Source organism: Pteropus medius, unplaced genomic scaffold, assembly GCF_902729225.1.
Source record: "Pteropus medius unplaced genomic scaffold, Ma_sr-lr_union100, whole genome shotgun sequence".
NCBI lineage: Eukaryota > Metazoa > Chordata > Mammalia > Chiroptera > Pteropodidae > Pteropus > Pteropus medius.
Window position 1 is genome coordinate 203,898 of NW_024350398.1, and position 13,792 is coordinate 217,689.

Genomic DNA, 13,792 nt, shown 5'->3' on the forward strand with positions numbered 1-13,792 from the left:
GCGGGGGCACGTGACAGAGGCCTCGCTGTGCCCTTAGCGACCACGAGATTCCAGCGAGTTTTGTACCCTACTGGATGCTTTTCTCTGAATTTGCTAGAGTGAAAATCATTTGGTAACTTGGAGACTCGGTGTCACTTCACATCCAAGAGGGCGTGCTCGCTCCGCCGCGCTCCTGAGCCACCACCAGTGACGATCCTCGCGGTTGCCTACAGCGAGCGGAGTGAGCGAGGCCACTGCAGAGTCCCCGTCACTGTCCCGAACGTGAGGGCCTCGAGTGCGTCAGGGCCGGGCCACCTCCCGGAGCGCACACGGCCACCCGTCGGCTCCTGAGGTCACCGTTTGCCGGGGGTGAGCGGGCGGTGGCGTCCTGTTGCCAGCGTTCCCGGACACAGGGTCCTCCCTCTCCCAGGGGCCAGCTGACCTAACAGCTCACCGCCCCTCCCACACCCCAAACTTTCTGAAGCTCAGGGTGTGTTTCAAAATATTGTGAAATAACAGAAACACCCTTTCGGGATGTTTTTCTCAGAGCGCAGCCCCCCAAAACCGACGACATGGCAGTCTCCCCCAGATCCGTGGCTTTCATTTCCACGGTTTCGGTTACCTGCTGTCAAAAATAGTAAATGGAAAATTCCAGAAATAAACAATTCGCGTTTCACACCATGGGCTGTGTGAGGGCTCTGACGAAATGCCTCCCCAGGATGTGACTCATCCCTCTGTCCAGCGCGCCCAGCCCGTTAGCCACTTGGCAGCCGTCTTGGGCGGTGCCTCAGCGCTTGAGTTCACCTCACCCTCATTTGACTTAGTGATGGTCCCAACGCACAGAGGCAGTGACGCCCGCAAGCCAGACGTGGCGGCAGCCAGAAGCCGCGAGGCACTTCCTTCAAGCACAGAGCAGGCACACGGAGGCCTGGGGGCTGCCTGTGGCTCTGGCACCCCCGGGATGAGGGGGCCACTGTGACCTCGGAGGCACACCAGAAGCAGGGATGATGCGGGGGGTGCGCAGTGCGGTGCCTGCAGACACCCAGCCCTGGGCTCCGGAGGGAGCACGTTTGTGGTGGGGACAGTGGCTCCAGTCCCGCGACAGTGCTGTCGGCAACAGGTGTCTGGTCCACCTCCTGCAACCCAGAGATAAGAGGACAGACCCTCCCCCACGTGAAGGGGTTCGCCGAGGGGCAGACAGGCACGGAGGAAGCAGAGGCAGGGGCACAGCCAGCCATCGGTGCCCTGGAATTCGGTCCTGGGTCAGTGTTCCGTGCCGCCCTCGGGAGCCCACAGGGGTCTCCCTGACGCACAGCAGTGCTGCCTCTGGGGGGACCCCCCAACCTGTGACTTAGCCCGGGGGCTGACTACGCAGCAGCCAGCGCCACACGCACCTGGGGATGGGCTTCCTCGCCTGCCTGGCCGTGGTTCAGCCACCGTGTCCGCTTGGCGGGGTGACAGTCACAGCACAGCCTCGGCTCTGCTGGAGGACAGAATATTTAAGTTTATTGTGCAGTGTATCTCTTATGCTTGTCAACTAAATATGAATGACATACACAAGGGATCATGGCTGGAGACACCGCCTATCACCTACTCCTTCCTTGTGAATCCACAGAGGAAACTCGCTCTGTTTTTCGGTGGTATCTTTAAATACGGGGATGACGAAAACAGGTGTCACCTCCACGGAACCTCAGGTGCAGCAGCAAGTGCCTCAGCCTCTCTGTCCCAGGCTCCTTGCTGCAGCTGGCCCGTCCCTTCACATTAACAGAAGGCAGACGCAGAATCGCGGTCAGTCTCTGGCAGCGCCGCCTGGCCCGGCAGCAAAACCGAACCACAGAAACGCAGCCTCCAAACGGCCCTGGGTTCCCAGGGCTGCCGCGTTCTCCTGTCATGACGGCTCAGGTCACAGGCGAGGACAGGGCCCCTGCAGACGGAGTGTGAGCCTGTGGCCTCGCACACTGTCCCTCAGGGCCCCCCTCCGGGGACCAGTGTCCAGGCACTCAGAGCAGCCGCTGACGCAGAGTGAGCTTCTCTGTGCCTTGGCTAAAGACCCACCCCTGGGAATGGCTTGCAGGACCCCTCCCCTGGAGTGGGGGGTGTCGGTGAGATGTGCGCCTCGCTCCTGGCGAAGGTGGCAAAGGTGACAGGATGTCCCTCTCACTGACAGAAGAGACGGCAGCCCCTGCGAACTGCTCCCGGGGCGGCCACGTCAAGGAGCCTCACGCTCCCCTGGATGCTGGGAGCGGTGCCACCAGCAACAGATGAGGGACTCGAGGTTTACCGTCCTACAGGACCGGTGTGGGCCTGGAAGTGGGACCCGCTCCAGGCCAGGGTGCTGCCCAGCCGACACCGGGTGCTGTCCACGGACCCGAAGCAGAGGCCCGGGCAGCCCGCCTGGTGGGGAAACAGCCCCTCCCACTGGTCTGCCTTCAGACGCGTGGCTTCACACAGACACTGTGTGTGTCTAGTCCACCCGCCCTGCCATGCTCCCGGGCGACGTCACACCTTGCTCTCCGACCTCTGTAGTCACCCTCTCCGCGGATGAGGTCACCTTCTCTGAGGATGAGCTCATGCTTGCTTCTCCTTCACTGAGAAAACAAACGAGAACACGCATGAGTTCCCACAGATGCACCCGTCCCCCTGGACCTGGACCGTCTCTCAGCTCTGAGAGCCTGGAATAAACAGCCGAGGTCCCGTCCTTGTACCTGTGAGCTGGGCCCCATCCTGTCACGCCCGCTAAAGGACATCGCCCCGGCATGTTACTGAGCTCAGACCGTGTCCCAGAGCAGCAGGGGCCCTGCTGCGGTTTATAAACCCTCTCTGTCCTCCTACCACGTGAGGAAGATGGCTCATGCCACAGCCGCACACCCACGGGCAACGCCCCTTGGCTGTAAGGTCAGTGTGGTGGGCCGAGCTGCCCCTGCAGACCGACACTGTGCATGTTGGCGCTGAGACGCCTTTCTTACCTTCCGTCAGTAATGGAGTAAATAAAATTCAAAACCCAGAAATGTTTCTAAAAGTTTTAAATTTTTTATTATACAAGTCTTGCAAACATTAAAATTTGGGATGTACAGCGGAGGAAAGGAAGACAGAAAAGGCAGCAAGAAGAGGGAATTCCCCGCGGCTGCTCCAGGAACAGCTCCTGCCGACAGCTTGACTTCCAACCACCCTACTGGCCCGCCGACCCCGGGGAGCACGCGGGGCCTGCTCCTGAGGGACCCGTCTTCCTGCAGCCGCGCCCAGCCCTGCTGGGCGCACATCTCACCTGCAAGTTTCACATCAGATGCTCTGGGCTTGCCGAGCAGCACGTGGCCGTTCCAGCGGTCACCCGTGACTTATGACTGCGCCTGGCCATGAGGCTGCGTGTGAGAGATTCTGGAGTCCTCTCTCGAAGGAAAATAACCTGGCTCAGGTGCTCTAGCGCACGGCTGGACGCGGAAGCAAGCGTAATGGCGGTGCTGTCTCCGACAGACTGAATGACCAGCCGTGCAGGACCGGGCCTTCCAGGTGACCGCCCGCTCCCACCTGAGACGCAGCTCCACCTCCGATACGCACCGCCCCCTCCCACAGCTGCCGCGTCCTTGCTACGCAGCAGGAGCCCCTCGCGTCTGGTCGGACGAGTATGTTCCGACACACGATGCACTTCACCGCTGTGTGCCTGGCGTCAAGCGCACAGGTCAGTGCGACGTCCTGGTCACAGAGCCTTCCGCCTGGCTCTCCCCAGCTCGGGGTGACACTGGTTTCGGCTGGTGTTCAAACAAACACCCTTCAATGATCACTTTCCTTTGCACTGACCTGAGTATTTTTATTTCACACATGAGGACATTGAAGCGCACACGAAGACAGTATGTGTGATTTGTAAAGCACACGTGTAGCTACGTAACGTGCACACTGTGGGAAAACGGGCTTCTGCAAACGGTTTAATACCCACCTGCCGCGACTCTGCCATGCTCTCGCCTGGGTCATACACCGAGTTATTAAAAACCGCAGAATAATGGAGAGAACTACAAATGACACAAAACACCCCATGTTTTTAAACTAGAAACCTGCTTGGCAAGTCTAATGCACTCCTGTTGGCAAGGACGCGCGGATCCGGGCTGCTCGGACGCACGCTGCCAGCAGGAGAAGGCGAGAAATCCACTTCCTGACCCTCAGGGCCACGTGATCCGCCAAAGTAAGTGAACTTCGACCGGAATAAGCACAGAAGGAGTTGAAATAAAAAGCCATTCCTTTCATTTTAAGCTTTATTGTATCACCCTTATCAAACACACATCAGGAAGCGAATCGACAGTGCATCTTATGGTTGTCAGTTTACAGCAAAACTGAACAAGGCAATTGTGTTTACAAGTTTTCAGCAAAAACTATACACAATACAGTCAACTGAAACGCAGTGTCCGTACTTTTTAGGTATACAGGAAAGTGGAAAATAAAAAGTTCTTTGCTACTCAGGAAGAAAAACCATTTTAACAGACGAGTAGAAATCAGGTTCAGGAATTCAAGAAGAGAGCTTCTTGGTGCTGATACACAGCCACACTTACAGTCCCACTTAGTTACCGAACTCACACACAATCAGATGTCACTGAGACCGGGTGACCGAGAGCCAAGGAAGGCCAAGACCACGTGCCACTAACACCACCGGCAGCGACGTAAGGCCGCGCTCACCAGGGAACACTTCTGTGGCTCCGAGGCGAAGGCGGCCCACGGGAGAGGGGACCCCTCACGCCTGGCTCTGGTTTGAGTGAGCAGCCTCGCTTTTCTAAGCAACCCTCCTGAGCAAACGCACAGCGACTACAGGTCACCAAGGGGAGCAGCAGCAGCTTTTAATGCTCACAGCCACCTGCCCCTGTGCTGCTGCAGGAAGCCATGCCGTGAACATCTACCAGTCACAGCTGGGTCACACGCGTGGTCAAGACAACAAAGACGGCCACTCTTTGGGGAAGAGGCCCTCCCGCCCCAGAAGGGATGCTGTGGAGAGCCTGTAAAGGGACGCTGAGTTACGATTTCCAAGTCAGAACTAAGAATGAAAGCAGATCCTGCTGGCAGACGTGACGGCGCCCGAGCCCGCGGAGGGGCTTGGGGGTTCTCCACAGATGTGTGGCTTTGCCTCCTCTCGCCGTGCCACATAGACACTGCTCACCTCCACAGGTGCCAGCTGCAGCTGTACAGCTAGGGCACCGAGGCCACCGCCGTGCCCAAGGGCAAAGGGACACGCGGGACAGCCAGCCCCAGGCTCTTTCTCATCCTCGATCTGCACGAGTGCTGATGTACACCAATACGCCAAAGCTGGAGTCCAAATATTTATTTTTAAAAATCAGGCCAAGTTGAATATGGATATTTAATTTGGTTCCATTCACTCTTAAAACAATTTTCTGGGTAAACAATTATAAGGAATGTGTAGGAAAAGCAATGTTTCTACGCTATAGGCACCAAACCTGGATTTAAAACGATAATCATTTTCAGATGGTAAACTACGTGGAAGCTTACCGCTACCAGCAAGGGAGCATCTCTTCCCCACTCGCTCTGTTTTGGTCCTGGACTTTCTCTCCGCGCTCTCACGCTGGGCAGCCTTCTAACTGCCGTGCTGGTAAAACACGCGGCCACAGGGAAGCCCCGTGGGGTCGGGATGCAGGTGCGCACGACCCAGGAGGCCTCGCCACGCTGCCTCCTGCACACGCGCCGCCCCACGTCAATGGCTAAGGGGAGGCCCCGGGGTGGAAAGTGACTACAGAGGGTTCTCCTGCTAACGAGTCCGACGTTCACACAAGGTTTCTCAAAAAAGAAACAGAAAAAATTAACAATTCTAGTTTGGATTTTTCCTTTTTTCTTTTCCCCAGAATGTGACTTATTTCCATTATATAAAGCAGAGTACCACAATGAGCTCTTTTCTGCACAAGGATTAATGGTCATGCAAGGAAAATAAGACAGAACACTTCTTTTTGCCTTGAAATTAAAATACTATAAACCTAGGTCATAAAACATGCATAGCCTTCAAAAGAGCCATCGCTTTTCTTCGGGATACTGTGACGGCTACTCTGTTTAATGGGAAATGACACTCGGGCAATCGCTGGACAAGTTTCCCATAAATCCCAGCAGGGTGCCACAAACACAAGTGCCATGACTATGATGACTCTAAAAAGCACAAATAGAGCAAATCTAAGCACAGAAGCAGTGTAAGAGCAACAAGGTGCTGAGCTGTCGGAAACGAACAGAAGCTTCTCCTCGGGAGAACAAAGGCTGTGCAAACGACGCGTCTCACACCCTGACGGTCACTTTGATGGCCACCGAGACAATACAAAACTTCCTAAATGCTCTGTGGTCTATATTTTTCACAGCCCGTGTCTCCTATAAAATTGCAGCAAAAATAGTTAAAACTGTTTTACCTTCTTCCTAAATACCCATAGTTCTTGTCATCTGCACGCCACTGTGTGACTCTACTGGTCATCATGCCATTTAAATAACAGTGAAAAACATAAAACACTAGGGAGGGCGTGGCTAAGACAACAAACATGATATATTCTGTGGTATTAGGTAAAAAGAAGCTAGAACAAAGCAAAACAAAACCTGTAAAATTCTGGGTTCTCCAGAAACTCAGGTGCCATGTCCCTGTCACTCATCCAGGACACTGCCGCCCCGGCTGAGTGCCGCGTGGTAGAGACTCAGGCCATCCGTCTGCCGTGCGCGCTGGCATCACGCCAACTTGGAAAGACTGGCCCCAAGTGGAGGGGGCTCACTGAGCACCTGAAGAAATGAAATTCTTCTGAGCTGATCGTGATACGAGCAAGGCTTGACAAGAAGTAAACTGTCACAGACTGACGGGACTTGAAGGAGGAGCCGGACATGGGACATGGGACCGGACCCAGGAGGGGTATCCGGCTCTGCCAGGGAACTCCGGCCTCCAGCACATCAGATGCAGTATTGGGGGGATAAGTGTAAACAATCACACACACAGACACACGGACACACACAGGTAAACCAAGGAAATTTTGGACTTTTATACTGTGTGACCCAACCCAAAAATTATTTCAAGGAAAAGGCAGAAGTGCAATTAATTATCAGCATTTGGGACGCTGTCACCCAAACAAGCTTTACTGTTTTTCAGGAAACACAAGGCACTGGCTTAAACCTGACACCTGCACAGCCACACCTGTGTCATGTGACCCCGCCGGCACCCTAACCTGAGCAAAGCCACCCCGCACCTCGCCCAGAAACCATGTGGTCACGGCCAGCCACCATGATGCTGATTCTCGCTAAACTGCAAAAAATGGAATGCGACACGCTGGCAAGCACGGCTGATAGCAGGCAGGAAGACAGGTCTCAGCGGCTAGAGTCACAAAGCAAGGCCTAAGAAGAAAGTGAAGCCAAAATGTCAGCGGCCTGCATCTGGTGAACAGTCAAGCAAGCTGGAGCCAGCATCTGAGTGTGTCGCTCATTCCAGCAAAGGAATTGGGCCCTTCCCAAGTGCAAGCCACGCATGTGACACGGACACAAACCGTAGGCCAGTTTCTCTCCACCTTCCTCCATCTGGCAGAACTCCCTAAAGTAAGTTTGCTCAAAGGTTAAGATAAACTACAGCAAGATCCATCTAGGAGGTGGGTTAAGTCGCCCTAAAGATTCGGCGAGTGCCTGCTCAGCGCGTCCCGGCGCCCAGCCGCAGGGCACCGGTGAGGGAGCCAGGAGAGCAAGGGACAGGGCAAGCGAAGCAGGGTCACACCCTCCACCCGGAAGCAGCCGCGGCCCTGGCTCACGCGGAGCAGAGAGGGGGTTTCTCTTAAGAGAGGCTGTGGTGTTGGCCCTGAACACGCGGGGCACCCAGTGCCAATGCTGCAATCCCTTACTGCCAGAGGGTACGTCCGTTATTCCTTTCAAACGCAGCGAGCGGTCCCCTTCAGCAAGTGCTAGCCCGTGTCCGCTCCCCCGGCACACGGCCTCAGCGTTTCGAGGGGCTACCCAGTCACTGCCTGCAAGCAGCTTTCCAAACACCCAAGCTGTCCCACAATCGTTCCCACGCCTCTCCTGGGCAAAAACATTCGACAACACCACGGAACAACACAGAGTGGGGAGAGGGGAGGAAGCACAGGTATTGACTTAGGAAAAGAAAAACTACCTGAGATAAAATCTGCCCAAAGGGTAAGGGTTTAAAGAAAATTTCTAGGTTCTTAATAATGTCAAAGAATCCTAACCTCTGTGTATATTCATCCTAAAAGAATCATGAAAATTGCACCTCTCGATAATATTTGGTTCAGGTTTGAGAGAGATCCAGATCAATCTGAAAAGAGGGAGAGAGAATCTGCGGATGTCTCATCTTTGGTAATAACGGGTAAGAGCTATAAAATAAAATAACTGATATCACAGGAGGCATCTCTACAATTCTGTGGCTTTAAGTTCAGCACACGGGCACCGAGGCTCATCAATCTCTGCCTCTGCTCCCTTCAAACCTAGCTAGCGCCTCCTGTAGTGAAGTTCCACAGCGGCACACACTGCGTGTAGGTTTGAATGTGACGGCCACAAGAAGATGAGCAGACTGCTGTGCAATTCAGCACGGAGATGCCAGCCATGTGCCGCATCACCCAGCCGAGACGTCGCCTGCACAAGATCTGTAAGGACTTAGGTTTCGGCAGGAGCCAGGGGAATGAGAAAGGTACACGTGCTGACCTCGCAGCCGCAAGAGGAGGCTGCTGGCTCTCTGCGCCGTCAGAGTGCACGGCAGGCCGGCGCCTCCGGTCACCGTGGAAGCCGCTGCCTGGGACACGCTGCAGGACAGCCTCGTCTCCGCACACTGGTTATGTTCTTCCAACGTTTACATGAAAACGAACTAGCTAGTCAAGCTCTGAAAAGGCCAAAATGAAAACTAATAGTTCTTCCTTTTAAGGACACGTATTAGAAACTTCCTATATCAATTCCCTTGGGGACCACATCACAAGCCTTCTGGCGATTCATAAATCAGCCTCCTTATATCAGATTTGGCTTCCTAATAAATGTTAAAGAAGAGTCCTAAATAATTTGATAACTGTAAATAACTAAAATGTCAAATGGTGACTGTTAAATAGGATAAAATAATCCATCTTCTAAAACGTAGGCTTCTATCTGGGCTCTCCATCACCCGCATGGCACGCACAGGCCAGATTACGTGATGAGGCTTCCGGCAGAGCAAAATATAGAAGACTTTTCCTTTAGGAAAAAAATAAATAGAAATTTCATCTAGGTAAGGAAACCAGAAAAAGTTTATAATTTGTACCCAACATTTCGTATTGTCAGTGCTTTGTAAAGATCTAAGTTTTAAGTCTTTGAAGACCATCCACTGTGAGGCGCGAGGAAGCACGCTCGCCTGTGACAGTGACCCCAGGCTCACCTGTGTGGTCAGGGACATGTCAAGGTAAAGAATTCTTCCCGAGTTTTCCTTCCTTTCTACTTGCACCTTATCACAGCCACACCCTCTCAACTCCGGCCTTCGCCAGAGCGCGGGGCACACTGGTCCCGCAGCGTCTCTCCAGCTAAGGACACAGGTGAGGCGGGGCGGGGGTGGGGGCAGAGAGAGGGTGAGATCGGAAGAATCCTGGCCACCCACCCTTTGCCTGTTCTTTCTCCTCCCTTCACGGAGCTGCTCCTCTCTGCGACCCGCTCCAAGTTCCCGCCGCAGCAGGTAACACCGCACCTCGGGCGTCTCACGAAGTCCCGGGAGACTCAGTGCAGGACGAGCCCACGCGGGGCCTGGAGCGGACAGCCAAACAGGCCAATCAGCCAGCGGGACATCTCCTCCCCTCCCCTGCCCGCTTCAGCCGAGCCCTGTCTAAACTCGCTCACCCTCAGCTCAGGAATGCGTTTTCTCTGTACTCTCCGTGGGACAGACGACGCCGAGGACGCATGCCCTAAACCTCACAGGCACGACACGGGCGGGGAAGCTATCCAGAGTCACTGGAAGTACACTGATCCAAGTGTTCCGTCACACCTGCAACTCACTCGAGCAAACATACCAGACATAAAAATTGTGCAAGATCAAGCATCAGCTTCCTACTTTAAAAGCCTTAATTAAAAAAAAAAAGAGAGGCTCACTGCAGTGTCTGTGAAGGGGATTCGGGCTCCAGTACTCCCTTCACACGCGACTCGGGGTTGAGGACACGGTGGGCACCTGCCGCCGGATGACCCCGGACGGCGCCTGCCCCGGTGCCAGCGGGGAAGAGCCCGACACCGGAAGCGGCAGCGTGTGGCGACGTGGCAGGGCCGGGACGGGCACCCCCCGCTTCGTGAGCACACGGACACCTGCCGTCTGTCCCACACTGGGGAGCAGTGCCGCCGACCTGAGCGGCTGCCGCGCGTCCGCAGGATGAAGTAACTGTACAAGGTCGTCCGTGTAGAGCAGCGTCCCTGGGAAGTGGCGGGGCAGGACGCCGGAGCTGGCTCAGAGCAGGGTCTGGTACAGGTAGCCCCGCCTGTAGGCGCTCAGCGGGTAGAAGGTGGCCACCACGAACTTCCCGTCGAACAGCCGGCCCGTCAGCAGCCTCTGTGCAGCTTTGGAGTCGCCGGCATTTGCGTACTCCACGAAGACCTGTGCGGGGACAGAGAGAGTGAGGTGGCTTCGTGGCCACGCAGGCCATTCCAGAGCAGCCCTGTCCCCTGCCAGCTAGACCGACGCTGCCCCGGCAGGGCGAGGCACGGCCTGGGTCTCGGGGCATCCGTGCCACTGGCCGGGATGGCAGTTTGGGGCAGCAGGATGCAGAACACGTCTGTGGAGCTCAGTCGGTTCCGGAAACCCAGCAAGAGCACGCTGAGTGACAGCACCCGGCTCCCCCGAGGCCACCCAGGGGTGTTGAGCAGAGCCCTAGGCCGCCGAGGGCAGGTCAGAAACAGGACAGGGACACTGCTGATGCGGCTCCCTGAGCAGGGATGTAGACTTCAGTGACCGGGAGCCCCGAGCCGCTGGGCGAGGCCTAGGTGGCCGGAAAGTGACCGTCAGGGGCGAGTGAGGAGGCCTAAGGCGCGGCAGGATCAGAAGGCAAGCGGGCAGTTCAGGGCTGTGTGGGCTCGCGGAGCGGGGGGGCACTGTGACCTGTAGGGCAGGCTGAGGACATGGCTCCTGACAGATCTCTTGTGGCCCTACTGACCGTCGGCACAGAGGGCCCTCCCGGGCACTGACTTGGCGGGGACATAAAGCTTGCGTGTTTTGTACCAAACAGCCTGAAATGCTTCTCAAGCGTAGGGACAGGCCGGCCCCACGTGGCCGCGGCACCTGAGGCCCATTGGTCACTCCTGTGGACGTGTGTTCTGGTTCAGGACGTCAGGCGCACCACAGGGAGTTCAGGGCAGTGCGCCCTGCAGACCATCAGGCTAGCCTGGGAGCCTGCCATATCCCAGTGTGCAGCGCTGGGGGGACAGGTGGGTGGCTGGCTGACTGGCATGTCACCTATGCCCTCGGAACTGAGATGCTGTGAATGGGAGGGGCCTACTGTCCGTCCACAGATACTGCTCCCGTCAGAAGAAAGCCCTCCCGACCACAGGACACTCTGCTTCTCACAGGACACTCAGCTCCGTGACAGTCTCACAGGACCACGTCAGAGGGCACTGTTGACCAAGGCGTTGTCAGGCAGTGTGACTGTGAAGGACTTTTAAAACGGGATCTCCCTTCCTCAGCCACAGAGCACCGTGCCCGCTGGTGACTGCTCACCATGCACGCGAACGTTGGGTCAAGGCCAGCGTAGGACGCCAGGCCCAGGGCGCGTGGCCTGTGTGGGTGAGCGATTCGCGTGGGCTGCGACGCGGGGCAATGAGGGTCTCGCCTCTGCCACTCATGATGACTTATAGCCACATGCTACACCTGAGGACAAGCAGACGGCACCGAGGGCTAGAAACGACCTTTTTACACCTGCGTCAAGGGCAGTGGTGCCCTCAGCCACTCCACCCACCCCAGCTGAGATGGGGGCCTCCCGAGCGGCCGGAGCAGCACCGCCCGTCAGGCCGCGATTCCAAGCCCGCCGCTGACGTCTGCGTGATGTCAGTCCGTGCGCTTCGCCTACGCTGGTGAAGACCCGCACTGCCCAACTACCCCGCCCAACGCAGTCCAGCCGGCGCGAGCTCGCCCTCCTCAGCCAGCGAGTACGTAGCTCACGTCTCCTCTTGCACAAAGCGAAGAACAACACGCGAAGCGCGGGGCCCGCTCGTCTCCAGCCGCAGCTTTCTCGTTGAACGCGAAAGGAAAATTAGAAGCCGCCGCCGGGAGCACAGCGAAGCTGCCTCCGGCTTTTTCGCCGATTCTTAATCCCTGCCAAACCCAGCCCCGCCGGCCACCGCACGAGCCGGTGTGCTCCCTCTTGCTGCACGTGTCACAGGGAACTACCGCCTTGCACACCCGGCCGTCACTAACCAACAGAAGAGCAGCTATCCTTACGGCCCTCTGAGGTCAAACTGACACCAGGGCCACAGCACACACCTCGAGCGTGGTCTGTGAGACGCACCCGTCATCTGGGTGCACCCCAGGGGTCTTGGCCGCAGGCCGCGCGCCCCGACCACGGGGCTTGGGTGGAATATGCAAGTGGAGATCGGCTTCGGCCGCCGAGCCGCCTTCGCCCGTTCACACACAGATGCGTGCGGACACTTCTGGGCTCGGCACAGCAGCGCTGGGCCACCCCCTCCCCCGCAGCGTTCCCCGGGCCTCCCCCCGGCCCCGCTCCCGTCGCACTTGACCCCGAGGGCAACATCCCGTTGGACCTGCCTGCGTCTCAAAGGCCCAGCCACCTTGCCTCACCTCTGGGACCCCCTTTCTGCCCCCCAGTCACACCTGCCACTCCCACTCGCCGGGATGGGTCCCGGTCTACCCTGCCCCCAGCACTCAGCACTCCACACCATCTGTCTGGGACAAGCGCGACGAACACTGGGGTAAACGCGGAGCGAGGACCCAGCCCGTTCCTGACGCTGAGGGAGGGGAGACGCTACTGCTGCTGGATCACCGAGGGACTGACGTTTCTTTCATTTTTTTTCAGTTGCCAAAATCTTTTATAACATTGAACCATAAAATAAAATAATAATCCATAATCAGAGGCGATTTCGGCCGACAGGGAACACCTGGCAGTGTCTAGAGACATCTCGGTTGCCACACCGAGGGGGGCCTCTAGTTGGGGGAGGCCAGAAAGACGCTGAGCCCCCCGCCTGTGCACAACAGCCCCAGAAGGGGCCACATCAGCAGTGCGAGGCTGGACCCCCGAGACAGAGAAAAATGATACCGTTTCCCACTAGACAAACGGAACGTTTAAGATTTATCTTCTTTACCTCATGATTTAATGTAAAATCGGAAAATTTCTACAGAAAATCCTGTGACCCCAGTTTTAGCCCATACATTTTACAGGTGAAAAAACTAAGATAAAGGTCACAAAGCTGCCCACGCTGGCACTGCGCTCAGACTGCAGGGCCAACGCAGCGCGATTCCCTCCTCCGAATCCATGAGAATCAGAACATAACCCAAACGGTTTCCCAGCTCCACTTAACTAGAAGAAACTGGGCCAAAATATTTCTGTAGCCGAACCTGACCTAAATCAGCATATGATTCAGCGGGTGTCACTATTCACAAAGGCTCAAAAGCAGAACAATACTTCTTAAAACATAAATGCTAAATGATAAAGAAAAATGCACGTGTGTCACAGAACTCTCGGGAGAAACTGAAAAGAAAAACACCCACGCCGAAAACTCCATCACCAGCAGCGCCGTTTCTGGGCGCCCCCACCCCCCCAGCCTCAGAACGCCCGCGGACCTGGAATGAGCCCTGGGTGGTTCTGGAACCGGAGTGCGCCTACCTGCCCTCTGCCGGGGTTCTCCTTCGGCACGAGCA

General features: G+C 56.3%; 1 protein-coding gene across 1 annotated transcript in view; it reads right to left on the bottom strand.

Moving 5' to 3' along the window:
• Positions 1–4,205: 4,205 nt before the first annotated feature.
• Positions 4,206–13,792, bottom strand: part of UHMK1 (U2AF homology motif kinase 1) — a 19,036-nt gene continuing 9,449 nt past the window's right edge. Inside the window, exons 5-6 of the mRNA XM_039839921.1 lie at positions 13,758–13,790; positions 4,206–10,522 (exon numbers count right to left, since the gene is read on the bottom strand). Coding sequence (XP_039695855.1) covers positions 10,376–10,522; positions 13,758–13,790 — 180 coding nt within the window. The 3' untranslated portion in view covers positions 4,206–10,375. The remainder of the gene's footprint in view (positions 10,523–13,757; positions 13,791–13,792) is intronic.